Genomic DNA, 26,237 nt, shown 5'->3' on the forward strand with positions numbered 1-26,237 from the left:
GAATCGCCTTTCCAATCTGGTCTCAAAAAGATTACATTTAAAGCCATAATTGTAAAAGTAATAAATTAAATCAATTAAATACAATTAATTTTTCCATAATTTTCTTTTTGGCATCGAAGTTTATTATTAATTTGATTTCTGTTTATTGTTGTCGGAAATTGAAAATTTTTAAATACAACTTGTAGGTGAGAACATGGTTCATATAAACATTTGATTTCAGAAAAGGCACGAAAATTGACCAATAATTGAATTTAATTCAATTAATTTGGTGATCTTTCTGGTTGGTAACAGAGTATTCCTTCATTTTGAATATAATGGTTTATATTTTGGGATTTAAATTGCTTATTGATTGCATCGTTTTCTGTATCGATTTTGGCTTTGGTATAAAGATGATTAGGCCACAGCAGATTCAACTGAATTTGCTCGCGCTTGTCTTGACTTACGAGCGATATCGGGGATTTGCTGGGTGACTAATTTAATGGCATTGGATTGAACTTTACTAAGTTCGGATTTGGCACATTTCAATAGAAACTCTCGATCGTAAACAATTTTCCTGGAACTGTCGATTACATCCTTGGGTGTAATTTTGGCCAGTTTGGGGGAAAGACCGTTAGATGAAGCAAGAGATCCATGAGAAGCTGATTTTTGATATTTCTTTTCAACAATATTTGCATGATTATTGCTTGAAGTTACACCAGAATTGGATCCATTAGACTTGGCTGGTTTGACAGATATTTCTGAGTCGTCACTTTCTGATTCAGCATAAGTTTTAAAAATTGGATCCGTTTGAGACCGTTGGAAATACTTTTCGAGAACACTTTTGGCTTCTTTTGTCAATATTGGTTGAGAACTTGAGATAACCAAAACCTCACTTCCCACAGTAATTGTTTGAACAAAACCGTCGTCAAATTGTCCCTCGGCAAGAAGCTTGTGTACAGCTGGAGTACTAAATGAAGTTATATGTCGAGATAAATTAAGGGGAACTGGTTGTTGTTGATGATGAGTTTGCGGTTGTGGTGGTTGTTGGTCGCAAGGTATTGGCGAGGCATTACGCTTAATTGTATCTCCAATGTAATACTTGGCTTTATTAATAGAAGACTCGTCTGGACCAGTAATCTGAAGTAATCTGTCTTTCGCTCCAGGGTTAACTGCAAAAAAAATGAAAAAATTTGATTATTTAATACAAAACAAATGATTAAACAAACAACTTGGATGCAAATTTAGATCATCATACAAGTAATTTATCGTGCACTATGGTCAAATGACCTCATTAATAGCTTATCATAACATGGATTATGAACTAAGAAATCAGAATTAGCTAAAAGAAGCGATTATTGTCTCGGTGTTAAAGTTAATTGCGATGCATAAACATTCCGAATTTCGAGAAAAAAAGATTAGTAAAGTGATTGGAAGTCTCTCAAAAACATAAATTATTTGGTTAGAGAATAGTAAATATATAAAGAGATAAACCTCTTTGAAAAGAGATGACAGTGTCACTCAATTCTTCAATAAGATGAACTCGTCTTCCTTTGATTCCCATGACTACGAAGACATGAAAATTTCAACCAAAATTAAAAAGAAAAGAATTCAAAGATAAACCGAAGAATTAAAATTCTAGAATTTCAAATGACTTTTGTGACAAATGATTCAATGATTTAAAGACCTACCCTTTCCTGAGTCACAGTTCTTTATGATGAATTCATCTTTTACGAAATTTTTTCCCGGAACTTTAACAGGCTTCTGAAATTTACCAGAATGTTTGATCACATCTCCAGATGATGACGGTGACATCGAACTGTCTGTGGATTCAGGTGACGATTGTTTAACATTATTGTTATTATTGTTACTAATAATAATGTTACTATTGGTGGTGCTCAAGGTTGTAGATGAGGCTGATGTTGATAAATTGCTTGGAGATTGATGTTGGTTATCACATGATCTTTCGGTAGTGGCATAATAGGCTGCCATCTCTTCAGGAGTCCTCCAACCCAGTGATCGAAGCTCTATTATTTCTAGAAGTTTCGTTCGACTTGCAGAGTCCACAGCAAGATTACGAGAAAGGTTACGCATGGTTTCGAAGTAATGATTAAGAGCAATCGAATTTGGTCCATTGTCCAATTCTTTACCTTTCTTTTTAAGGTACTTGCAACACTCAGCGATAAGACAATCGTCGATATTACCACTATTGGTAGAAGATTCGAGTAGCTCGAGAATTTTAAGTGGAGCTAAATTAGAGAAGCAAATAGGGTGGGGAGAGAAAAAGATACAAGGAAAGAAAAAGAAAGAGACATTTTGAAAGCAAATGCAAGGGGAGATAAGAAAATGGAGAATAGAATAAATATAAAAAAAAGAGAAACAAATGGAAATAGAATATTAGACAAAATTCAAACACGTAAAAAAAAGAACAAAAAGAACAAAAATTAACAATTAACAAGACAAAAGAGAAGAGAAAAAAAGAGAAAAGAGAAAAGAGAAAAAAGAAAATACGAAGAAAACGCCAAACCTCTACGAGAGAATAGAAAATGATTAACTGTTACTTACCTTTCGATGTTAAGGTTATCTCTTGAGATAGAATTTTTCTTGTTTCCATTTTCGATGATTCAGATGTCGGCATTTTAATGGAATAAACCTCATTTTGAGATTTGTTCACAACAGAGTTAACACTATTTAAAACCATTGATTCCACAAGATCAGGATTAGCCTTATTCAAGAAGAAACAATCTCTCTGGGAAAAGCGTAATTGACTTAATTGACTAACAGTTGCCATGGTATTTATACGTTCGTTTATTAGGTTAAAGGTTCGCCGCCTGTTGACAAATAATCTCGTTAATTTTAACTCTTTTCTCTTGCAATTTGATTGAGAAAAAGAAAACAATTTGTGTTTGTTTTGAAGAAAATTCTGTTGGTGACAATTAACTTGATGAAGAATTGAATGTGGGATTGAAACACTTATATAAAGATGGCGATGAACAAATTAGATGAAACTGAGTGAAGGTTTTGGAGAGTTGAGGTTAATTCTTTTTTTGGGCAAAACACACTTTTCATTTGAAAGAATTTGTTAGACTTACAATTGAAACTTGATTTTGATTTTCTTTTCGTCAATTAACCGATCAAATATGAGAATAATCAATTAGTAGTCATGGTGATTGATCAAAATTGATAAAATCTATTTGACTTTATGGTCCTGGATCCAGTGGATTGTTATGAGAAGGAGCCAACGAGAGATTTTGATTCAATGTAAATTGTCCGGTTAATTGTTGATTGTAACAAAGCCAAAGATCAACACTTGAAAAGTAAGATAAAACCATTTAATTAACATTAACTCTCTAAACAATTTGTAAACATTAACAATCAAATTAATCAAAATGAAAACAAAACAAAAACAAAACCAAATATCCTTTTAGCTTTTGGGTTTCTGGTTACAAATCTCAAATGTTTATCTTAATGAGAAACAATTTTTCCTAATCAAGTTGATTGTTAACCAACACAATCAATTGATTTTCTAATTTCTCTTATTAAACACCAACAACCCAATGTTCAGGTTAATGTTCAGTCCATTTCATGTCAGGCCACTTTTACCTGGTAAGTGTTTCGGTTCATCATGTTTACTAACGAGTTTCTCTTTCTCTTTCCCTCTTACCTTTTTCTCTTTCTATTAGTTTCTTTTTCTCTGTCTTCTTTTATCTTTTCCTTTCTATTTTCTGGTTTCTTTTTTTATTATTATTCCTCTTCTTCTTGAGAGTCACATTTGATTTTTTTTCTTCTCTCTTTTTTTTTGTTGTCTCTCCATCTTTTTTTCCTTCTCCCTTAAAATTTCAGTATAAACTCATCACCATCATCATCATTATCTTCATCATCTAATTACATTCCTGTTTCTCAATTGATTCTTTGTCTCCAGACCCTCAAGGAACTTGTTTCATCCATTTGGGTTGTCAGTTGGAAGGATAAACGATTTGACCATTTAACTGTTTTTCTTTTTTCCATTTTTTACCCTCAATTGAAACATGGATCATCCTGATGAGGCAAATGACAATGAATTAAGTGATTTACTTGAAAGTAAGTTTATTCTCTAATCCTTTTTTTTTGTCTATAAATGTGAACATATTTTACTCTAAACTTATCTCTGTTTTGTTTCTCTGTTGTTACTCTTTCAGGTACCTTAGGTGATTTCTTTAAATCTTCGGCATCATCATCATCTACCTTAAATGCTACCTCGTCATCTTCATCAACTGGAAGGACATTTGGTCAACTACCAAATGGAACATCACCTTTTGATCAATTTACCAAGAAACATTTAGATAAATTTGGTAAAGAGGGTAAAAATACCCATGGTGATAGTGAAGAAGATCAGAGTGATACCGATGAAAATGATGCCGAAAAAGTTAAACAAAAGCTTGATGAACTTCTCAATGATTTCATTGAAAAAGAGCCACAATTAAGGGAACATTGGCAAAAATTAAGTGAATCTTACCAATTGCCAGGTAATTATAAATCAATAAACCAATTGATTTATTGGTAATGAGAGATAATCTTATTAAAGTTCAATTTTTGAGGTGTCCTGAATCAATGGTTAAGTGGTCATAATGCTCCCGGTCAATTTAAGGATTAATTGACGATTTACCAAAGTCTTAATTGATTGTCTCTCATTAGCCAATTATAATTAGGCCTCACTGGTGCAATTATGACTAGAGTTTCACTAATTTATCTTCTTCCTGTTTCCATTTTTGTCTCACCTTCAATCAGCTGGTTCCGAAGAAGCTTTTGATACTTTAAATGAGACCATGAAGAGTCTTTCAGAATCTGCTAAATCGATTAACAGTGATGGTGATATTTCCGAAGAAGAATTATCCCGATTATGGAATAAACTTGGAATCTCTGGTGAAGGACAAGGAGATCAGAATGAAGAAGGTGTTGTACCTGAAGTGTTTTCCCTTGTCACCAATTTGATGCAAAATCTTCTATCTAAGCAAGTTTTATATCCTTCCATTAAAGATCTAAGTGAACGGGTAAGTGACCATTTTAGATTAGTATTTTTATCAATTCTATTTATAAAATCGAGAAAGAAAGAAAAACAAATCGCTTTTCAAATCTAACCAATTATCTAAAACGACGAAGAAGACATAACCCATTAAACTAATATATAAAACGTTGATATTCATCCGCTAATTACCATGTTAATTGATTAGATTTTATCTTTATTTTTTTCTCTCTCCTTCTATCTCTTCCAACTATTCTAGTATCCTGGTTGGATTGATGAACATCGAAATGAATTAGATGAAGGTGACCTGGAACGTTATACCAAACAGTTTAATCTGATGAAACAGGTTTGCGTTGAATTTGAAGCTGAAAATGAATCCGATCCATCCGAAGTTAAAGATTCCCGATTCCAGAAAATATTGAAAATAATGCAAGATATGAAAGATTGTGGGTCACCACCCAAAGAATTGGTCGGTGATGTGCCGGACATTGGATCGGACCTTGACTTTAGTAAATTATCCGAAATGGCCGGTGGAATGGGAGGTGGACCAAGCGAACAAGGTTGCTCAATGATGTGATAAAAAAGATTTTTTCTTTTCTTCTGTTTTATAATTAAGACACAATTCTAATGGGAAATGTTTTAATTGTAAATATAATCATCTTTTCTTCATGTTCCAAATTTAATTTAACCCTAATTTCAGCGAAACAATTTAATTTACTAAACAACAACAACCAGAACAATCAACAACAATTAAGGTGGCCGGGAGAAATTAACTTGATTAGTTAACAGAAAATAATTTTTTTCTTACAATTATCTTATTACCAATTTGATTTTAAATTTTATTTTGAATATTTAGTTTGAGGTTTTGTTTGTTTTTCTTTTTGTAAGCAAAAAAAATAATTAATTTGATTGTAAATAAATTAAAATAAATTAATAGACAAATTGATCAACAACTGATAATACAAAATTATACATTATAGACAAAAGGTGCAATTAGAAATAATTAATTGATTAATTTACAGGATTAGATTTGCTTCTTAATTTCAAGTTTACTCTTCTGGTTCAGCTGATTGAGTCTCTTGATCCGGTTGTTGGTTTAATTGTTGAGAATCAGCATCGTAACTCCTTTCCTCTTTATCGTCGGTCACTGTAACTGTTGTTGAATCTTCATCACCATTGGCACCATTTGCATCACCACCACCGTAGCCATTTTGGTTTCCTTCAGCTTCCCCACCGGCGGAGTTAGAATCGGCTGAAGCTTCATCACCTCGAGGTTCTTTCTTGGTTTCATCATCATACTCTTCCTGTCTCTCTTTAGGATAAGAGCCTTCATCTTCTGCTTGACCATCAGCTGATCCTGGAGAAGATGAGGATGAGGTTGAAGAAGATGAATCATCTTCATTAGCTGAAGACGAAGGAGCCGATGAACCTTCATCAGATTCACCGCCGTCAACATTTGCTGTTTCGTCATCTGATTGTCTTGATTGTCTTGATTGCTCTCGTGGTGATGATGATGAAGATGATGGTTGTGATCGTGATACCGCTTCTTCTTGAGCAGCCTTTTTGATCTTAATGTACCTGTCGGGAACTCCGTCATCCTCTTTCATGAATGGCCTCTCCTCTTCATCGTCATCAGTTCCACGACCTTTCATCCGTCCGTTATCATCTCTTTCGAAGTCACTATTTTTCGCTGCTAATTCTTCACTTGCTTCTTCTCCCCACCGGCGGCAACTTCTCGGAAATCGTTGTCTTGAGATTTCTCTAAATTTCGTCCAGCAAATCGCCGACCACCTCCTCCGCCTCCACGGCCTCTCATTGATCCTCTTCCCCACCGATTGGAATCAGCATCATCATAAGAATCACGATTCGATGCGAAATCATTATCAAAATCATCCTCAACCTTGAATGGTGAACAATCAATGGAAACAATTAACACCAACGTGAAAAACATACACAAATTAATCGGATTCATTATGAAATCAAATGTAACAAACTAACAGCAAATTATTAACTTTTTCACGATAATTAGATTTATAAATTAGTTGGAAAATTGGTTTTGATAGAAACTTTTAAATTACTCGAAAGGACTTTGATCAATTCTCTTCGAGACTTGAACAGTTAAACTAACTAAGATGAAGTAAATTATTTACTTGAAGATGAAACGATTTTAAGTAATCGATGATCTTATCATCCTCTTTATCATCATTTTAAATTGTTAGTATTGATTTTAATTGTCACATCCACACAACGATTACACCGCCTTGATTTGTATCAGTTGATTGAATAAAAAATGTCTGACCTATTGGATACTAAATACTTGCAATTGACTTAATTGATTGTTAATTGTATCTTTTTTGGTTGATTTTTTGTTTATCAACCTTAACTGTAATTAAATTTTCATCATTATCATCACGATTTGAGAAATTATCTCGTCAATTGAATCTAATTTTCAATTAAAAACAAGACGATTGTTAAACGAGAATCAAGAAGAAAATTAACTGAAAACGTTGATTAACAATTAACCAAGAGAAAAAAAAAGTTAATCAAATCAATTTTGGCCTTGTGAACATTAACAAAAAGAGGAAAAACATTTGGTTAATTAACTAATTGTCGCTGATTGTTGAGGTAACAATTAAAAAACTCAAATAAATAAATAAGAAAAGCCAAAAAGTGATTTTTTATTTTGATCTTGATGATTTGATATTTGATCTACTTTTTAATTTGATTATCATTGATTATCTTCAATTGTAATTAGACAATTAAAAAGGTGAGAAACTGAGAAAACAATTAAACTGTAAACCCAATTGATTGACTCCCATCAATTAATTGTAATGTACTTAATTAGAATGAAATTAAGATGTAACAATTAGTGAGAACAAGAAGAAGAAGAAAAAAAACCAAAATCGAAACGTTTACAATTAAGAATAAGGAACAAAACAATTAAAAGTTAAATTGTCTTTAATTGTTGATTAGAAACTTTTTCTCTCTTTTCAACAATTTGATTGTTTTTCCATAAAAGTTAATGATAATCTGAATGATAACCTGAAGGCTAATAGCGAATGGGATAGAGAGAAAGAATTTAATTCCATGGGTTGATACGAATGTTGATTAACCTACACAATTGAATTGATTGCGAATTTAAATTGTTGATTAAATTGGTTTTCAGAAATGAACAAAAAAACCCTTAAGGTCTCATCTTCTTGCTCTATTTTCACTCTTTCTCTTGCTCTCTCATCTCATTTGTTTTCATCTTCACCAATGATACAGAATTGGACAAATTCAATCGTTAATCATCTGTAATCTTAATAGATTGTTAAGCTTTGTCTTCATTTGCTACCAAAAACTGTTTCTATTTACCTTCACAACAATGAAGATCTTGTTTTTTAAATCTAAATTTAATTGTTGCTTTTATGTGTTCATCAATTTGTCACAATGCTCAATGACAAGAGTGGACACAATTGTATCCACCGGTTAACCGACCACAGTTAACTGGTTATATTGTGATTGGATATTTTAAATCTGAAATTGAATTGATTTGATGCATGGAACTGTGGGTAATGAGAATTCTCATTTGAAATAAGAATAGAAAAAAAATTGATCACAATTCGATTTTCAACTTGGTAATTCTTATTCTCAATCTACTCGAATTAATATAATTTAAATTATCATCTTAATGTTCGTATTATGTATTTACGTAACAAATCGAAATCAATAGAAATCGTTAATTAGTCTCTATTATTTCATAAAAGTAGTTTAATTGTATCAAATTATAAATATAATCAAATGGAAAATTGATAAAATTGTAACAATCTATCAACATGAACGTTCACTTTGTTCAATTCAGAGAATTGTAATTAGCCCAGAGATGATCAACAATCAAATCAACGATCGCAATAATTTGATTAAAGGTAAATCTAAAGTAACACGATTATGAGGATGTTTCATGGAAAAAAAAATTCATTTCAACAATTTAATTCTAAATAGCAATTAAAATTAACAGGAACAAAGGACAATTATAATATTCATTATTCATGCAATCGAATGACAACAAATAATTAAGAAGAATTATGATTCTCAACTTTTCCATGGATTTTGGAGTAATTTAGTTTAGATTTTGTTCTAATAACCATGGAGTATTGATTTTCGATCATTCCAACAATCAGTTAGTATAAAGTTACGATCAAAGTGTCCAATTATCAAGAAACACTTCCGTACAACGAAAGGAAGTCAACGATAATTCATGCGAATTGACAAATAATATCGTTTACCTTTAATTTACCTTAATTATTCTGAGAGAGTCTTAGTTAATCGTTAAAGGTGAAAACCTATTGCAATGATGGTGAAAAGACAATTAAGTTATTCAGGATTCCGTCGATATCTGAATTATCAATTGGTGGATCTTAATTATTTAACTCCGAACAAACTTGCAACTGATTATCATCCATGGCGATTTTATTTGGCCTTTTTTATTTGTATCGTGAATCAAATTAAATTGTCAATCATATTCTGTCAAAATGAAGTGACCAATCTGTCCTATTATATTGGTGATATAACTTTGCCTGCGGGTAAAACCAAGAAACACCTAACGCTCATCTATTCGAGCTGGATTATTGGTACTTTTATGTGTACCGTTACTTTGTACCGATCTCAATACACACCAAGATTACAGAAATGGATCGATATTGGAATAATATTTGAACATTTATCGACCAGAGTTCATCCGATCTCTAGGTTACCGACAATTGTTCACAAGTACTTCATACGATTTTGCTTCAGTGTTTTTTGCTCTGCGGGCTTTTCAGCGATTCTAATTTGTTTACCTTCGTTTTTCATTTACCCTCATCAGTTTCTCATCTACATTTGGATATGGTTATTCATCACATTCTTAGCGGGCTTGATTATTGTCGGTCATGGATGTGGTTTCGGGCCACTTTATGCCGCTCAGATTTATCTTTTTGGTGCGAAAATGAGTAATCATACAAGTAGCCTTATCCAACGTCTTAATTTCGTGTTGGCCTATCGGCGAATCAAAAAAACACACTTATCGTCAATCGTTTACAGATCAGTTCAATCGAGCACTTCAGTTCTCAGAGAATTGGTTGAAGGTTATCACTTTTGGATTCATTATAATCAAGCAATTTTCTTGGCTACTTTCATCGCTCAATCGATTGTATTATATTTAATTTGTTTTGTTGATATTCCTAAATTTCTGAGATTAGCATTAATCGTATTGGGTTTTATCAATTGGATTACCGGATTATCTATTCATTTTTTTCTAGGTGCTTATGGTCAACGAAAGGTAAGTGAACATTTCGTTGGTTCTTTCACTTGGTATCGTGAAAATTATTACATAATTACTTTATTCTTAAAGATTGGACAACATTGTAGTAAATTACGACGAACACTTTATTTAAATATTTCCAATCAAATGAAGCTACGATTAGTTAACTATTTCGAGCATGTTGAGAGTCGATATTTTTTCAGTATATTTGGTTCAATAAATTATTCACTTTATCATTTTCTTTTGGTGAGTATATCAGATTAACTAATCAGAATCAATTTGGACTAATTTCTCCTAATGATTTACTATTATTCTTACAGGTTGTCCTAGAAAACGCCACAAACCTCCTACTATTAATAACGACGTTGGGTAAATAACATTCACCTTAACAAATAGGCCAGAATTCCGTCTTGATTACTCAAAACCAATAGAAGGCCTTTGTATTAATAATCTTCGAGTTCGAATAAACTTTATGTTCAATATTAAGTTCGATTTTATACGAATGCTGTGTAATTAATATTGATTGTCAATAAAGTCGCAATTTATTTCATCAACAATTTGCTCAATTAACTCAAACAGAATGATTCTAATATCATCAAGACAATTTTGATGAACAATTTAAGAAATTATCTCGTCAATTAAAAACAAGACGATTGTTAAACGAGAATCAAGAAGAAAATTAACTGAAAACGTTGATTAACAATTAACCAAGAGAAAAAAAAAGTTAATCAAATCAATTTTGGCCTTGTGAACATTAACAAAAAGAGGAAAAACATTTGGTTAATTAACTAATTGTCGCTGATTGTTGAGGTAACAATTAAAAAACTCAAATAAATAAATAAGAAAAGCCAAAAAGTGATTTTTTATTTTGATCTTGATGATTTGATATTTGATCTACTTTTTAATTTGATTATCATTGATTATCTTCAATTGTAATTAGACAATTAAAAAGGTGAGAAACTGAGAAAACAATTAAACTGTAAACCCAATTGATTGACTCCCATCAATTAATTGTAATGTACTTAATTAGAATGAAATTAAGATGTAACAATTAGTGAGAACAAGAAGAAGAAGAAAAAAAACCAAAATCGAAACGTTTACAATTAAGAATAAGGAACAAAACAATTAAAAGTTAAATTGTCTTTAATTGTTGATTAGAAACTTTTTCTCTCTTTTCAACAATTTGATTGTTTTTCCATAAAAGTTAATGATAATCTGAATGATAACCTGAAGGCTAATAGCGAATGGGATAGAGAGAAAGAATTTAATTCCATGGGTTGATACGAATGTTGATTAACCTACACAATTGAATTGATTACGAATTTAAATTGTTGATTAAATTGGTTTTCAGAAATTAACAAAAAAAAACCCTTAAGGTCTCATATGTTTTCAACGGGTATTCGGTTAAGTGGTTAAACCAGTTCAAGTTTTATCCTTTTGTTGTCAATTAATTTGGTTTACTTGTTAATTTCTAAATTGTGACAATCTTGATGTTTAATTAGTTATTTTTAATGACACAATCGCGAAAACAACAAAAAACAAGAAAAATTAAAGAGAATCAACATTTTCCCTTCTTCCAAAAGCAGGTCATCAGTTGGACTCTCTCTCTCTCTCTCTCTATTTTGTGCTTCTTCTTAAGGGTAAGTGATGAGGACCTGTGCCCGTGAGGTGTAAAAGGTAAACCGAAATCAACAGTGGACCTGGAAATCAACGCGCAAGAAAAAACAACATCATCAATATTCACCAGTAACCAGGAGCGATCAGCATAACAACATCATCACCAGAAAACCAGAAGAAATGAACAACAAAAAAGTATCTCGATCACCATGTCCAGTGTTTAGGATGAATAAGTGAACAAAACTAAGCCTGAAACCATCATCATCTTTATAAGAATCTTAAGAACATTTTTTATGAGTTGTTTTGTTTAAGGTAAATTTTTGAGACGAAAAGAGAAGAAAAAAATATAAGAAAAGAAGATTAAGATTTAGAGAAAGAAAAAAATTTCTTGTGTTTACCTTAAATATTTTTCTCTTTTCTCACTCTGGTCACTTTTTCTCATCTTTTCTGTGCTACTGCATCTTTTTTATTCATCTTGTTTTATTCTATCCCCTGTAACTCTCTCTCTCTCTCGCTCTCGCTCTCACTCATTTTCTACCTCCCTCTCCTCCTCTTCCTTATTTCTCTTGATTCTCTCACTTTATCATCATCATCTTTTCTCATTCTATGTGTATTTTGAGGGAAGAAAAATTCTTCAGTCTTTCTGCATCTCCCCATCTCTCTCTCTCTCTTTCTCTCTCTCTCTCTCTCTCATTTCTATCTTCATTTTCTTCATCACCATCATTTTAACTTGCAATTCCATCCTCCTCTCTCTTTCTCTATCATCCCATTTGTTTTCATCTTCACCAGCGTGACAATTTCACCATGAACGACATTTAATTGTTTCTGTTGATTCCTTTTTTGTTTTGTTTTACTCAAATGTAATATTAACACTAATTATTTATTACCATTTGACTACTAGAATTGTATAATTATCCTCAGTGTATTGTAATTAAGTCGATATCTTCTTCTCTTACTTTTCATCTTTCTCTCTTTTTTATCCTTACTAAATCTCTTTCTCTCTTTTCTCCTCACTCACCACTCATTCCCTCTTTCTCTTTCTCTCAACATAAAAAAGTAAATAAGTTTCTCTCTTCATCATCTTCTCCTCACCACCAACCTGGTTATGTAATCTACATAGAGAGAAGAAGCAAAAACCAACCAGGACCAAAATCTCCAAATATTTATAACATCATTTCTCTCTCTCTCCCTTTTACATGAACCACAATTGTTCATTTAATCCATAACATCATCACCATTCCTTACATTAGTTTTACTCATCATCAGTGAAAAAACAACAACAATAGTCATTTAAAATTCTATGTATGTTTTTCTGGATCAGTGACTTATTTTAGTGGGAAAAACAACAGAAATCAACCCTTACCATCCAAAGGAAACAAATATGGTGAAAACGGGTGACAAGTGAGTATTTATTTTCTATTTGCTATTGTTTTTCTCTTCTAATTTCTATTAATCAGTTGAACATCTGATTAGACAATACTGATTGTTAATAATCCATCAAAAATTGTTTCATGTAAAAAGAAATGTTTATTTTCAATGTGCCTCAAGTATGTAAACATTCAATGTATTGTCTCTTCAATAACAATTCAACATCTCATTTGTTATGTTCCATTTTTATTGATTGGTTTTTTTTGGTGTTTCCATTTTGTTTTTGCTCCATTTTAATAAATTATTAGGGGCTTCAATAAGTAATGTAAAAAAGTATGTTGCAGTTAATTTAAATTGATGATTTTAACTGCGTTTGGAAGGTCTCATATGCGAACCTCCGTGATAGAATTTTCGAACTTTTCTGATTTATGGGTTTTAAGAAATCGCCGATTGAAAAAAAGGTCGAATTTCAGGCATTTTTTCGCCTTTTTCGCAAATTTTCGAGCAATGAACTGTTCAAATTCTCGAGAGGTTTTTGTCACGTTTTTTAGTATCATTTTTTAGGCCAACTAATCGTCTTTGTAAAAACACCCTCTTGAGCTTTATATCCTTCTTAGTACAGTCAGAAAATGAATTTAAGTTTGAAGTTCGGCAAAATTACGTTTATCGCGCATTTCGAACATATCTTTTGGACTAATGACCTGATATCAGTTTTCTTGAGCCTAATGTTAGCTGTGGGTCTCATCTATCGATTCGAGTCCAAAAAAATTAATCTAAAAGCTTTTAACTGTTTAATCGCAATTCTCTTAGCCTGGTTTGATTGTGAGTGAGCTTCGAACCCAACAGAACCACCCTATTTTTTCATAATTAAAAATCGAAAATTTTGATGAACCTCATATTGATCATTTCTAGGTTCTAGGATCTCCTTTACAAATTGCACTTAGAATCATTCCTCTATCTAGTCGCCTTCATACTTTTTTACACTACTTATTGAAGCCCCTAATATTTTCTATTCTTATTTTCTTTTGTTCTTCCAGAGTTGAATGGGTTGAGATTATACCCTCAAAATCAGGTAAATTAATGTATGCAAATCTAAAGACTGGTGAATGTTCCTGGGATCAGCCGAAAACATCTCCTAACATCAACATCCGAAGGATTAATGATCAAAGTGAGATATTTTTTTATTCTCTCTCTCTCTCTCTCTCTCTCTCTCTCTCTCTCTCTCTCTCTCTCTCTCTCTCTCTCTCTCTCTCTCTCTCTTATGCCCTCTTCTCTTCAAATGAAACAAGGAAGCAAATTAGAGCTGAATTAGATCGGCTTTTTTGTAATCTAAGTTGATTGTAGAATTGAAATCGTAAACTCAGAGATGATGAGACCTAAATAATTTAATTCATCCTTTTTCTGGGTCGCGACAACTTAATTTAATCAGTTACATTTTTCCCTTTTATCTTCTATTACATCTACTGAATTAATATATATTTTTTCTGTTATTATTAAAATATCCTTTTCTCTTATTGAATTTCTATTATAGCTCAACAATGGTGGGAACTTTCTGATGTGAAAAGTGCTCGATTTTATTGCAATGTAAATACGTCGGAAACAAAGTGGCAAAAACCTAAAGAAGAAGGTGTAATCATTATCCCTTTGGCCAAACTTCAATTATCGAAACAAAATACTCTTCCTCCAAGTGACGATATTAATTCGGAGAGAGTGGACAATTCCACTCAGACCAATAGTTCATTCATCTATTGTTCTAACGCATCAACTCAGACCTCACCGCCAACCGGTACAACGACCACATCCCATCATCATATTCCCCACCATCATTCACACCATTCGAGACACTGTTCATCAAGCCATGCACATAATCACTCAGCCATTTCTGAGAGGAGTTTAAGACATTATCTATTAAATGAGGCTCGTTTTGCTGGCCTCTGTTACAATATTGACGATAATTATTATGAAGGAAGTGATGAAGAAGAGTATGATGGTGAAGCTTATGAAGGTAATTAAACAATTAATTTTACTTGACAATTAACTGTAGAGTGTTTTGATTTACTTTCTCTTAAAAAATTTTCATGAAATGAATTCAATGTAATCGTTTTACTTTCTTACTTATCTTTCTCACTTTTTTCTATTTCTTTTTCTCAGGCTCTTCAGATGAAAGTTATACCGATAATTGGGATGCGGATGACGAGGACAATAATGAAGGAGAAGAGGATGAATATGAGGAAGAAACTGACGAGGAATCTGAAGATGTTATCGATGGCAGGTCATCATATCATCGACGTGATGAAACCGATACTAGTGATTACTATGAGACTTCATCCTTTGTTTACTATAAAAAATCAGCATCTTTTACAAGTGGATTGGGTTCATTAGATGCTAGTGAGAAACCAATTAAATCAGCTGAAGATAATAACACTGGAATATTGGACATTGTTAGAGCAGAGAAAAGAAAAACAAAAGATAAATCATCTGAGACTGAACACAGTGAAACAAGTGAAAAGATATTACGAACAAAAGATCGAGATGAAGAAGGGAAAGTTCGTAAAAAGGATAAGCTGAAAGAGATTAAAAAGGAAGATAAAGAAAACGATGACACCGAAACTAAACCCGTGCCTCCAAGAAGAGGGATCTCTCTTGATTCGTCGATTATTCAAGCACAAACCAATGAACAATTGGAGAAATACGCTCGTGAAAATATTAAACGTCACCTTAAAAAAGGTGGACTTAATCAGATGTTAAAGCGACGACATTCACTTAAGGGAATGTTAATATGGACCAAGTTTTCAATCAAACAGCCAATGATTGCGACCTTAATGAACGACAATGACCTTAAACAAGAGGCAATCAATTGTTTTAAGTTAATTCAACAGTATTGTGGGGACAGAGGAAAAGGAAATACCAAAAATGTTGGTACTAAGACAAATACTCTAGTTCGTAGAGAGGAAGTAGCTAAAGAATTGATCACTAAAGGTGTGGTTAGAGGACTTTTACTTCGTGATGAGATTTTTGTACAACTTTGCCGTCAAACAACTGAGAATCCATTAGATGAAAGTTTACAATTAGGCCTTGAGTTGATTGCTCTTTGTCTCTACTACTTTGGCCCATCACAAAAGTTTGCACCTTACCTGAGCTCCTTTTTAAGTAGCCATAAAAGTGAATTTGCACGGAAAATTTGTCTCAAAAAGTTAGACAATAAGATGGAATCACTGGGTGGATCAAATAGCTCCGTTGGTGCCCATTGTCGTAAACCAGCCTCCGTTCAAGAGATTTCCATGGTAATCCAGTCAATTAAACGAGGTTACCTGGGCATGTTTGGTGAATCTTTAAATAATTTAATGACACTTCAAGGTAACTATCTACCTAAGAGAAAGTTACCTTGGATTCAAGTGACTTTAAGTGAAACTATTTTACGGTAAGTTCAACATTCTTTCAATTAACATTGCCCTGTTTTCATTATGACTTAATATGCGTATCAGCAGCTACTTGTTGATTTATATTTTGTTATGCAATTATTTTTGTGTAGGTTTGTTTAACTTTTGTGTGTAATTTCATCTCTCTCTCTCTCTCTCTCTCTCTCTCTCTCTCTCTCTCTCTCTCAATTCAATCTTGTGTAGTTTGGGTGGAGCGGAACAAGAAGGAATTTTTCGTATTGCTGGAGATGTTGAGGAAACAACTATGCTCAAATTGTATATCGATTGCCTTCAACCAGATAAAGAGCTGGAAACTGATTTTATCGTTTTGTGCAACAAATGGAAAGGTATTCTTTGCCATGAAGGTGATGTTAACCTGGATGTCAATGTATTTGCCTGTTTACTTAAACAATGGTTTCGAGAGCTTCGAGAACCTGTAATACCTTATAGCTTTTATCAGGAAGCTTTACATACCTGTGAATCGCCTTCAAATGCGATATACATGGTTGAGAAAAAGTTACCCGCCATCAATAAACTGGTCATTGGTTATCTAATTCGTTTCTTACAAGTTTTCAGCGCCAAACAGAATGTTGATTTTACTAAAATGGATGAGAACAATTTATCAATGGTTTGGGCACCAAATATACTTAGAGCTCCTCCAAACAGTAACACAATGCCAACATCTAATTCACCTAATGCAACTTTAATCTTTGAGAATACAAGGAAGGAGATGACTTTCATCAGAACTTTGATTCAGTATTTGGATACAAGTTACATTCAAGGTGTAATCTAGTCACAAGTCGATACGAATGATGAGAAATCAACCTTCAATTTCATCAAATTACATGAAATCTTTTTTTCTACTACATTAAACAAGGAATAATTTGTGAATGTACTTGTGTGTGTGTTTCTCTCTCCTACTAATTGCATGATATTGAATTGATTTTCTTTCACCGAATGAAAATTCATGAAAATGATTTTGCTTCTCTCTCCAACAACTAAACAACTAAACAAATGAACAATTTACTTGTTAAACATTCGGGAAAAAAGTAAAAGCTCAACAATGATGATTATCAAACAAGATTACCTGAAGATGGTGTTGAAAATCAATAAGGAAATGTCACGAAAAAATGATCTTCATCATATCTAATCAACTCTCATCTTTTATCATCATTGGTCAATCGTCTCTTGATACACATACACACTAATACATTGGTCTAAATGTTTAAAAAACGCATGATTTATACAATCAATTAACTAATTTTTTTCTCTCTCTATTCTTAATCATCTGGGTATTTGGAGATTATTTTGAAGGAGCCAATTTACACTCTAGATCTTTTTCATCGTCATCATCATCATCATCATCAATTGTCAACAATTTATCATCAACATTCTCATTCTCATTCTCATCATTTGAATTTGCATTTTGAAAAACAATCACAGAAAATCATGTTAATCAAACCAATTCTGGGTTCATGATTATCTCTCCTTTTCTCATTAATCCATTTCTATCGTTCTCATGATAACATGATTACTCTGTGATTAATTCACTGATTGTATTTAATTAAGTTTTGTTTCAAGTAAACAAAAATAATAAATCTCCAAGCAGATTAATTTAAAAAATTTATAAATATGAATATAAATAAAATATATATTAATAGTATTGCTGCTAATCATTTGTCATCATTTTGATTACGATTTAAATTGTACTGTGAGAAACTAAATTAATGGATCTCACCATTATTGCGATAATCATAGAATACGTTAATTAGCTGATGAACCGTTAGAATTAGTTAATTTAACTTTATGCCTTTTGGTGCCAAGACTTAATTGTAGTTTGTCATAAATTGTTGAATATTAATTAAGGTTAACAATTTGATTTTTCATCATTTTTAATGACAAACTAAGAAAAGTTTTCATTAAATTGTTTCATGTTTAAAATTAATTGTAATTTAACTACCACTTGATGATCAAAATCAAATAATTAATTGGTGTGTTTACTGATTAAATTGTATCTTTGATTGTTTTGATAATCAAGAAACTTTAACTTGTATATTTGTTAATTGATTGTAATCAAAACATTGAGTTAATTGTTGAAGATATTTTTACAATTAGTTAATAGCTTTTCAAAATTGTTTGATAATTAAAATTGTAGTTTCTTTTCACATAAAAACTTATATTGTAGTTTAATTATTCACAGTAATTAAATAATCAGCAATTAATGTTTATCAAATGTGATGCAATGGTTATCATTCAATTAGTTGAAATAATTCATTGTTTCAACTAATTAACAATCATGATTGTTTAATATTGTGTAGATTTGTTGATTAATCATTAATTTCGAGCCTAACAATCAATCATCGCAATAAATAATCAATTTAATTGCAAATTCAAGATCATTATCCTTATCAACTGCTTAGTTTCTTAGATTAATTAATTAATTAATTTCTTACAATTAGCTAACAAAAGTGCCATCTAATGATTAATTTAACAATTAGCTTTCAATAGTTACTAATACATTTATAATTGTAGAGTAACTTTGAATTACACAGTTAATTGTTATCTTAAGATTAAGGATAATTATCACTTGTAATCATAATTAACTGAGTTTTATATTAAAAGTACATAAGTGATCAAACTAATTGTTGATCTTGGGAATTCCCTTGAAGATTCAGAATTAGATTACCATTGAATTTCAATGCTGATTAACTATTCACATTTTAATTGTTTCCATGATTAATTATGAACCTTCAACAGAATTGGAATCAATTTTAACAACTTTTCGTTTTCCATTCATAACAAAATTAACTATTTCCTAAGATCTATGATCAACAATCAACTACTAGATTGTTATCATCTACTAAAAACGTCAGCTAAACAATCAATTAAATCAATTGACTATTTAAATGTGATTTAAGTGTAAATCACTTTTTTCACTTTAATTACAATTAATAAGTTAGATTAGTGTCATAAGATCAATGATTCTTGATTAATTTTCTTTTTCTTTTTTCTCATGTGATTAGCTCTTAATCGTTGATGATAAACAATTTATTTCATTTTCCCCAAGACTTTGATATTAAGTTAATTAGTTATTACCAATCAATTAATTTGAAAAGCAGAATGAAAAAAAAACCTTCACCTGATCATTTGAATAACTGTGATTGATTTTTTTTCCTTAATTATCAGCAATTAATTTTCATTGAAATCAATAGTTTAAACATGATTCAGTTTCTTATTTATAAATTGGTTTCTAACGATTAACCATCGTTGAGATAATTATTATTATTGACACAAGATTTTAAGTCTCTTGATATGATTTGACCTAAATTCTGGTCAAAAACAAGCAATATCGTTACAATTGACAATTAATCATTGATTAGCTTATACTTTAAGTAACAATTAGTACTCATAATTGAGTAAATAAATTATTTAAGATAATTAAGTCTGCTTGGAAGTTATCATAATTCACTTATAACATTTTAATCGTCGTCACATTAATTTTGATTGTATTACAAGAAGTGATTAACTTTTGATAACATTAAATTGAATGATCAATAATCACGGAATACAATTACTATCATATTAAATTGTTGTTGTTGTTGTTGTTGGAACAATTAAATTAAGATAAACTCTTAGAGTTTAGACTTAACCATTATGTCTTTACTTTTGATGTTAATTAAATTTGATTGCTCTTATCGTTGATCAAATTTTTGACCATTCCTTCAATAATTGTCTCCAAATTTCTGGGATTAACTGTCAAGGGTGTTATTGATTGTGGAGGTGGGATGTTAATTGACTCCTGGGAGGGTGTAAGTCCAGCCTTAAAGTAATGACAAACGGTATAAGTGCCCGACTTGTTTGGGTCACTCACTGATCGGGATGAGTAAACTTGACCACATCCCAATTGTGTTGTCTCTTTCCAAACAATTTGAGCAAAATTTTGATTCCTTGGTGTAATTTTGGGCTCACTGTAATTGTAATTGGTCAGTTGTTGGTAATACCAGCCCCGAATAACGGTTGTTGCATTGGTCAACGTTTCATTAGGTTGGAACCAAACATTTTCACCGACATGCAATGAATCACTAATGGGATAAGCATCTTGATCCCAATAGGAGATTAAAATTGCTCTGTGACGAGCATAACTTTCCAGCTAATCAGTGGTAACAATTAATCAACAATTAGAGAAAAAGGAAACAACAATTAACCCTAATAATAGTCAACAGATAAGAATATAAAATTAATTTCAAATAATTACCACAGAGCTATGAACCAATGGATCTAAATTATGATAATCACGAATCACTTGATGGTAAATAATTAAATCCTTAGTTAATTGTTCACTTGTTGTATCGGTGAATAGTTTATGTTGTCGAAATGCTTTAACTGAATAATCTGAATCAAAGAATCTACAATCAATGATTGGTACAATGATCCATATTAAACACAATGAAATTAACACTTTCATTTCGATGACAATTTACAAATTGTTGTCGCAAAACTGTTGTTGATTGTTGATTAATTCTTTATGTATTAATAGAAAACTTTTGGTTCACTTTTCTCGTAATCAATGATAATTGGGAGTAAATGATGTAAATTGATTAACTTGATTGTTGTGATGATTGATGTTTTTAGATGAATATAATAATCAAATGATTACTGTTGAGATTTAGATTAGTTAATCTTGAACTTTTTTTGTAACTTATTAGTTTAAATTGTTGATTATGTTTCCAATTAGGGATTTGAGTTTATAATGTGAATTTAAAACTAATAATATAAATCTAGTTGATTGTTATTGAGAAAAATTTAATTGTATTTGTTTGTGTGTTGAGAAAATTATATTTCATGATTTGTTGATTGTTAATATGTATCAATATTTAATGGAAACTGAGACTTAATTAAGTTAATATTATTACATCTCAACTTAATCACAATTCATTTGTTATCAAATCAAGTATTTACTATTTCGTCTAATTGCTAATCATTATAATCATGGTAAATATTATCAACCAGTCATAAGGAGTTAATTAGTAAATTGTTAAGATTAAAAGAAGTACCTTAACTATGATGACATGATTCGATATCATTAATTGTCAATTCTTATCAATCATTTTTTTTCATTACAATTAACGAGATTCTCAAAATTGATTAATGGTCAAGTTTACTTAAAAAAGATAATTAATTAATGGTAATTAAATAATCGAAATTTTCTCAATAAACTTGATACGTTTCTTGGTTAATCTAAATCATTTTTTTTCTTCCTCGTCATGAGAATCTCATGTAATATTTCAATATCCATTGAAACATCCATCAATTGCTTGGTTATGATTAACTGACTTAGAAAGTGAAAGTCTTTGACTGTATTTCATTTATCATAAAGTTCAGTATGAATCATTTGACTAATTAGAATAATTTTCAAAATTCGCGCTTATCTTTGGTTCGAATTTCCCTCTACAATCACTGAAGGTGGAGCCAGTGAAGAAAATGTGTTTTCTTCAAGATTTGAGTTTCTTTTCAAATTGTTTTATTTTTTTGTATTTAAAGAGTAAATTATTTTTGGTAATTAGTTAATTAGTTTATAATTGATCAGCAATGATGATGGACATGAATATTGACGAAGTTAAAAATAATGCAAAAAGTCAAAGAATCTCAGCTCATAGTCATGTTAAAGGTCTTGGTTTGAATGAACAAGGAATCGCTGAGCCCATTCACCAAGGTTTAGTTGGACAAACTGGTGCTCGTGAGGTAATTAATCATCAAATTAATTGTCTATTGTTGAATTAATGTTTTCCCTTCTATCATTTAGAATTCAAATAAGTTTACTCTTTAATTTCTGGTGTTTGTTTATTCTAAAAGGTTAGATGATTTATCTCTGAGATTGTTTCTTTCTTTCTTTTTCTGTTGATAGGCTGCCGGTATTATCGTTGATTTGATTAAGATGAAGAAAATGTCTGGTCGAGCAATGTTATTTGCTGGTCCTCCTGGAACGGGTAAAACTGCTATAGCATTGGCAATTTCTCAAGAATTAGGGACGAAAGTTCCTTTCTGTCCAATGGTCGGTTCCGAAGTTTACTCATCTGAGGTGAAAAAGACTGAAGTTTTGATGGAAAATTTTCGACGAGCTATCGGTTTAAGAGTGAAAGAGGTTAAAGAAGTATTTGAAGGTGAAGTTCTAGAAATTACACCAGCTGAAACTGATAATCCACTTGGTGGCTATGGGAAGACCATTAGTCATGTAATTATCGGTCTAAAAACAGCCAAAGGAACCAAGCAACTGAAACTTGATCCAACCATTTATGAAAGTTTACAAAGAGAACGTGTTGAGGTTGGAGATGTTATTTATATCGAAGCAAACAGTGGATCTGTTAAAAGACAAGGAAGATGTGATTCTTATGCTACTGAGTATGATTTAGAAGCTGAAGAATATGTACCGTTACCTAAAGGAGATGTTCACAAGAAAAAAGAGGTTGTCCAAGATGTTACTCTTCATGATCTGGACTCAGCCAACGCTCGTCCCCAGGGAGGTCAAGATATTCTTTCAATGATGAGTCAACTTTTAAAACAAAGGAAAACTGAGATTACCGATAAACTGAGAATGGAAATCAACAAAGTAGTAAATAACTATATCGATCAAGGTATTGCCGAATTGGTCCCCGGAGTCTTGTTCATTGATGAAGTTCATATGTTGGACATTGAGTGTTTCACTTATCTTCATCGAGCTTTGGAATCAACTATTGCACCTATTGTTATATTTGCCACTAATCGAGGAAAGTGTGTTGTTAGGTAAGTAAATTAACAATATAATCCAATCAATTAGAGAGTAATTGATGACAACTTTTCTTCCAATTCTAACAGAGGTACCGATGACATAATTTCTCCTCATGGTATTCCTATTGATCTCCTAGACCGAATTATGATTATTAAAACAGTTCCATATACTCGAGAAGAAATTAAGGAGGTAAGTTTTTTTTCTTCTACAATTTAAATCAAATTATAATTCCTAATCTTTATCATCTTTTTTCAACTTTCTAACAGATTGTTAGAATCCGAGCAGCAACAGAAAGAGTGTTAATCGAGGAAGATGCATTATTACCCGAGAAAAAAACTCGTGAATGGTTTTTCCAGATCGCCGATGCACTTACCTTTCTACACAATAATCTGGGAATCGCTCATCGAGACATGAAAGTGGAAAACATCTTGTTCAATACCGAAATGGAATGTAAATTGACCGATTTTGGTTTTGCTCGAGTTTGTTTTGACCTTTCAACTGGTCTTCTTCGTCTAAGTGAAACATTCTGTGGTACCGAACCTTATTATGCACCCGAAATCATTGAACGTGAACCTTATAACCCATTCTTGGCCGATGTTTGGGCCACGGGTGTCGTTCTATTCGCCATGTTGAACAACCGATTTCCATATCATTATCAAGATCTAAAGGTCATGTTGAAACAACAATATGGTCACTCGTACAAATGGAGAGCCGGTGTTGAAGAAGCGACTTCCAAGGATTGTAAAGATTTACTCTGGAAAATGTTGGAGGGCGATACGAAGAAACGATTAAACATGAACGAAGTCATGGACCATCCGTGGCTCAAGAATTACTCCGCAAAGAGAGGCGATTATAATTGATTTAATTCTATTCTAATCAATTTAAAACGACAATCAATCCAACATCAATCCTGAGAGAGAGAGATGGAAATTCACTAAGGTGAACAAAAAATTCACCAAAAGAATCAAATTGTACGTTAGTCTGATTCTTTGATGGATTCAACAACTATCATGAAATGAACTTTGTCTCTTTTCATACTCTCTCTCTCTCTCTTCCCTTTACTATTTCATTCATCATTATTATCATTTCCTTTTAAAATTATTCTGAAAAAATAAATGTATATTTTATTGTGAGAAGAATTGATCAAAATAAAAAACAATCGAATCGAATAAAAAATCAAACATTTTACTCTTAAATCGATGTATTTTTCTTGATTCGTTGTTCATCATTGGTAATGCTGATTAAATGTTGCATATAATTTTTTAAATTAACCATGGCAGAGGAATTGATTTGGTTGTAATTAGTTAATTCATTTTTAACTCGATCCATCCAAGAGACAATCTTTTTAAATGATGATAAATCAACTGAACAAGCTTCAGCATAGGAAAGTGAACCAATGAAAGATATATCAGCAATCGTTAAATTGTTATTAGCGAGATAATTGTTTTCTTCTAGATGATTTCAATCAATTTCATTGAATCCATGAATTTTTCTTTCCCTGTAACATCGGGTTTACTACCTGAGAAAACGGGTCTCTGTAAAATTAAACAATTGAATCGGTAATTAGTTGCCTGTCAAGTGAAAGTATCAATTGAATTATTTACCATGAATCCACTTAGTAAATTGTAAGTTCCCATCTCTTGGTATAACCATTGGTCAATTTTTGCTCGTTTTTCAACATCCTTAGGATACAGCTGATTATCAGGTGAATATTTGTCCACTATGTATTTGATTATAGCTCGACTAATGTAAATAATTAGTGGTCAAGATCAATCAAATACAATAAATTGCAACTCACCTTTCCCATAAAATAAGATCACCATCAACCAGAGTTGGTATTAAATGAAAGATTAAGCTTAATGTAAATAATTAGTGGTCAAGATCAATCAAATACAATAAATTGCAACTCACCTTTCCCATAAAATAAGATCACCATCAACCAGAGTTGGTATTAAATGAAAGGGATTAAGCTACAATTTATTGTTAATTGGACACAAATGATTGAAACAAAAGTAGAAAAATAATCAATCAATCACGTAACAATCAAGGTAAATATCAAGTTAGATATGATAACAAGGAACAATCAATAATCTCAAACGTTAACGGGTCTTGTTACCTTAAGAAAACTTGGTTCCAAATGTTGTCCTTTAGATAAATCAACGTTGATTAAATTAACTCTAACGCCGAGATAATCGATTACCATTAAAACTGAACGACAGGGCGGACTTTCAGCCATAGAATATAAATCCATATTGAAATGAGAACTCACTAATTACAATTAGTAATAAAAACGACAAACTCTCAATTTAAAAGTAAACAATGTTAATAAAAATAAAAAATTTCGTTCAATGGATTAACCTCAAGGTGGCGCAATTTAAGATAAATTGTTTCAAAGTTGTTTCAATCATTCCAAATAATGGAAACGAAAAAGTATAACAATTAGTTGATTACAACAACTCAGTCAACACCCTTGGCTCATTCTAATCAGTGTGAGTACAATTAAGGTTAGCATTCAGTTTGTGAGCTCGTAAATTGGTTCCTATTTAGTTTTCAAAGACAATCGAAATCGAAAATATCGAAATTGAGCTTTGGATGGAATTGAATTTTAGCTTAGATAATAATTCGTTCAACTATTCTTATCGTTATTCGTTTTTATCTTTCCATGAACGATAAGTAATTAAATATCAAATTCGAACGCGATTTACTCGAAAACCTTTTGATCAAGTGAGAAAAAAGCGAGCGAAAAACGCAAAGTATATTTCTCAATTTGTTCATCACTAAATTAGATCGGCTTCTCAGTCTAAACCC

General features: G+C 31.6%; 7 protein-coding genes and 1 pseudogene across 14 annotated transcripts; 4 read left to right on the top strand and 4 right to left on the bottom strand.

The window, feature by feature from the left end:
- Nucleotides 1–84: 84 nt before the first annotated feature.
- Nucleotides 85–3,209, bottom strand: LOC128394224 (eukaryotic translation initiation factor 4E-binding protein Mextli homolog). 3 transcript variants are annotated; one of them, XM_053354514.1, is made up of 5 exons: nucleotides 3,069–3,209; nucleotides 2,542–2,807; nucleotides 1,668–2,225; nucleotides 1,471–1,542; nucleotides 85–1,148 (listed from the first exon to the last, which is right to left on the bottom strand). In XM_053354514.1, exons 2-5 carry the CDS (start codon nucleotides 2,765–2,767, stop codon nucleotides 394–396), a joined length of 1,611 nt encoding a protein of 536 aa, XP_053210489.1. In that variant the 5' UTR covers nucleotides 2,768–2,807; nucleotides 3,069–3,209; the 3' UTR covers nucleotides 85–393. The 3 variants fall into 3 exon arrangements, with proteins under 3 accessions (XP_053210489.1, XP_053210488.1, XP_053210490.1); XM_053354513.1 differs by lacking the exon at nucleotides 3,069–3,209 and having other exon boundaries at nucleotides 2,542–2,908; XM_053354515.1 differs by lacking the exons at nucleotides 1,471–1,542; nucleotides 3,069–3,209 and having other exon boundaries at nucleotides 2,542–2,908.
- Nucleotides 3,152–5,931, top strand: LOC128394231 (peroxisomal biogenesis factor 19-like). 4 transcript variants are annotated; one of them, XM_053354528.1, is made up of 6 exons: nucleotides 3,155–3,293; nucleotides 3,542–3,582; nucleotides 3,899–4,056; nucleotides 4,155–4,481; nucleotides 4,744–5,006; nucleotides 5,238–5,931. In XM_053354528.1, exons 3-6 carry the CDS (start codon nucleotides 4,005–4,007, stop codon nucleotides 5,553–5,555), a joined length of 960 nt encoding a protein of 319 aa, XP_053210503.1. In that variant the 5' UTR covers nucleotides 3,155–3,293; nucleotides 3,542–3,582; nucleotides 3,899–4,004; the 3' UTR covers nucleotides 5,556–5,931. The 4 variants fall into 4 exon arrangements, with proteins under 4 accessions (XP_053210505.1, XP_053210503.1, XP_053210502.1 ...); XM_053354530.1 differs by lacking the exon at nucleotides 3,542–3,582 and having other exon boundaries at nucleotides 3,152–3,293; XM_053354527.1 differs by lacking the exon at nucleotides 3,155–3,293 and having other exon boundaries at nucleotides 3,345–3,582; nucleotides 3,820–4,056.
- Nucleotides 5,932–6,027: 96 nt separating this feature from the next.
- Nucleotides 6,028–6,630, bottom strand: LOC128393934 (uncharacterized). The gene is made up of 2 exons (XM_053354164.1): nucleotides 6,520–6,630; nucleotides 6,028–6,474 (listed from the first exon to the last, which is right to left on the bottom strand). The coding sequence occupies exons 1-2, from the start codon at nucleotides 6,628–6,630 to the stop codon at nucleotides 6,028–6,030; spliced, it is 558 nt and encodes a 185-aa protein (XP_053210139.1).
- Nucleotides 6,631–9,163: 2,533 nt separating this feature from the next.
- LOC128394055 (uncharacterized) lies at nucleotides 9,164–10,809 on the top strand. The gene is made up of 3 exons (XM_053354298.1): nucleotides 9,164–10,277; nucleotides 10,350–10,505; nucleotides 10,580–10,809. The coding sequence occupies exons 1-3, from the start codon at nucleotides 9,312–9,314 to the stop codon at nucleotides 10,634–10,636; spliced, it is 1,179 nt and encodes a 392-aa protein (XP_053210273.1). The 5' UTR covers nucleotides 9,164–9,311; the 3' UTR covers nucleotides 10,637–10,809.
- Nucleotides 10,810–11,631: 822 nt separating this feature from the next.
- On the top strand, nucleotides 11,632–18,326 carry LOC128394054 (rho GTPase-activating protein 39-like). 3 transcript variants are annotated; one of them, XM_053354296.1, is made up of 6 exons: nucleotides 11,632–12,188; nucleotides 12,934–13,277; nucleotides 14,282–14,412; nucleotides 14,776–15,249; nucleotides 15,396–16,665; nucleotides 16,868–18,326. In XM_053354296.1, exons 2-6 carry the CDS (start codon nucleotides 13,258–13,260, stop codon nucleotides 17,454–17,456), a joined length of 2,484 nt encoding a protein of 827 aa, XP_053210271.1. In that variant the 5' UTR covers nucleotides 11,632–12,188; nucleotides 12,934–13,257; the 3' UTR covers nucleotides 17,457–18,326. The 3 variants fall into 3 exon arrangements, with proteins under 3 accessions (XP_053210271.1, XP_053210270.1, XP_053210272.1); XM_053354295.1 differs by lacking the exon at nucleotides 11,632–12,188 and having other exon boundaries at nucleotides 12,560–13,277; XM_053354297.1 differs by lacking the exons at nucleotides 11,632–12,188; nucleotides 12,934–13,277 and adding an exon at nucleotides 13,398–13,423.
- Nucleotides 18,327–20,106: 1,780 nt separating this feature from the next.
- On the bottom strand, nucleotides 20,107–21,557 carry LOC128394166 (uncharacterized). The gene is made up of 2 exons (XM_053354433.1): nucleotides 20,919–21,557; nucleotides 20,107–20,813 (listed from the first exon to the last, which is right to left on the bottom strand). Exons 1-2 carry the CDS (start codon nucleotides 21,126–21,128, stop codon nucleotides 20,340–20,342), a joined length of 684 nt encoding a protein of 227 aa, XP_053210408.1. The 5' UTR covers nucleotides 21,129–21,557; the 3' UTR covers nucleotides 20,107–20,339.
- A 592-nt stretch (nucleotides 21,558–22,149) lies between these two features.
- On the top strand, nucleotides 22,150–24,580 carry LOC128393936 (ruvB-like 1). The gene is made up of 4 exons (XM_053354166.1): nucleotides 22,150–22,405; nucleotides 22,569–23,443; nucleotides 23,516–23,618; nucleotides 23,696–24,580. The coding sequence occupies exons 1-4, from the start codon at nucleotides 22,253–22,255 to the stop codon at nucleotides 24,287–24,289; spliced, it is 1,725 nt and encodes a 574-aa protein (XP_053210141.1). The 5' UTR covers nucleotides 22,150–22,252; the 3' UTR covers nucleotides 24,290–24,580.
- Nucleotides 24,581–24,593: 13 nt separating this feature from the next.
- On the bottom strand, nucleotides 24,594–25,955 carry LOC128393940 (glutathione S-transferase 1-like; annotated as a pseudogene).
- Nucleotides 25,956–26,237: the final 282 nt, after the last annotated feature.

The sequence above is a fragment of the Panonychus citri genome, unplaced genomic scaffold (genome assembly GCF_014898815.1).
Source record: "Panonychus citri isolate SS breed McGregor unplaced genomic scaffold, ASM1489881v1 Contig00139, whole genome shotgun sequence".
NCBI classification, from domain to species: Eukaryota; Metazoa; Arthropoda; class Arachnida; order Trombidiformes; family Tetranychidae; genus Panonychus; species Panonychus citri.

What these genes read in the sequence shown, in the direction of transcription:
- LOC128394231 (XM_053354530.1), top strand. Translation starts at nt 4,005, where the DNA reads ATGGATCATCCTGATGAGGCAAATGACAATGAATTAAGTGATTTACTT. An exon ending in ATTAAGTGATTTACTTGAAA is followed by an intron (nt 4,057 to 4,154) that starts GTAAGTTTATTC and finishes TTACTCTTTCAG; the next exon opens with GTACCTTAGGTGATTTCTTT. An exon ending in TGAATCTTACCAATTGCCAG is followed by an intron (nt 4,482 to 4,743) that starts GTAATTATAAAT and finishes ACCTTCAATCAG; the next exon opens with CTGGTTCCGAAGAAGCTTTT.
- LOC128394166 (XM_053354433.1), bottom strand. Translation starts at nt 21,128, where the DNA reads ATGAAAGTGTTAATTTCATTGTGTTTAATATGGATCATTGTACCAATC. An exon ending in CATTGGTTCATAGCTCTGTG is followed by an intron (nt 20,814 to 20,918) that starts GTAATTATTTGA and finishes ACCACTGATTAG; the next exon opens with CTGGAAAGTTATGCTCGTCA.
- LOC128393934 (XM_053354164.1), bottom strand. Translation starts at nt 6,630, where the DNA reads ATGAAAGGTCGTGGAACTGATGACGATGAAGAGGAGAGGCCATTCATG. An exon ending in AGGCTGCTCAAGAAGAAGCG is followed by an intron (nt 6,475 to 6,519) that starts GTATCACGATCA and finishes TCACCACGAGAG; the next exon opens with CAATCAAGACAATCAAGACA.
- LOC128394055 (XM_053354298.1), top strand. Translation starts at nt 9,312, where the DNA reads ATGATGGTGAAAAGACAATTAAGTTATTCAGGATTCCGTCGATATCTG. An exon ending in GTGCTTATGGTCAACGAAAG is followed by an intron (nt 10,278 to 10,349) that starts GTAAGTGAACAT and finishes TTATTCTTAAAG; the next exon opens with ATTGGACAACATTGTAGTAA. An exon ending in CACTTTATCATTTTCTTTTG is followed by an intron (nt 10,506 to 10,579) that starts GTGAGTATATCA and finishes TTATTCTTACAG; the next exon opens with GTTGTCCTAGAAAACGCCAC.
- LOC128393936 (XM_053354166.1), top strand. Translation starts at nt 22,253, where the DNA reads ATGATGATGGACATGAATATTGACGAAGTTAAAAATAATGCAAAAAGT. An exon ending in GACAAACTGGTGCTCGTGAG is followed by an intron (nt 22,406 to 22,568) that starts GTAATTAATCAT and finishes TTCTGTTGATAG; the next exon opens with GCTGCCGGTATTATCGTTGA. An exon ending in CTCGAGAAGAAATTAAGGAG is followed by an intron (nt 23,619 to 23,695) that starts GTAAGTTTTTTT and finishes ACTTTCTAACAG; the next exon opens with ATTGTTAGAATCCGAGCAGC.
- LOC128394054 (XM_053354296.1), top strand. Translation starts at nt 13,258, where the DNA reads ATGGTGAAAACGGGTGACAA. An exon ending in ATGGTGAAAACGGGTGACAA is followed by an intron (nt 13,278 to 14,281) that starts GTGAGTATTTAT and finishes TTGTTCTTCCAG; the next exon opens with AGTTGAATGGGTTGAGATTA. An exon ending in TGATGGTGAAGCTTATGAAG is followed by an intron (nt 15,250 to 15,395) that starts GTAATTAAACAA and finishes TCTTTTTCTCAG; the next exon opens with GCTCTTCAGATGAAAGTTAT.
- LOC128394224 (XM_053354514.1), bottom strand. Translation starts at nt 2,767, where the DNA reads ATGGCAACTGTTAGTCAATTAAGTCAATTACGCTTTTCCCAGAGAGAT. An exon ending in GATAACCTTAACATCGAAAG is followed by an intron (nt 2,226 to 2,541) that starts GTAAGTAACAGT and finishes TCTCTAATTTAG; the next exon opens with CTCCACTTAAAATTCTCGAG. An exon ending in TGTCATCTCTTTTCAAAGAG is followed by an intron (nt 1,149 to 1,470) that starts GTTTATCTCTTT and finishes TTTTTTTTGCAG; the next exon opens with TTAACCCTGGAGCGAAAGAC.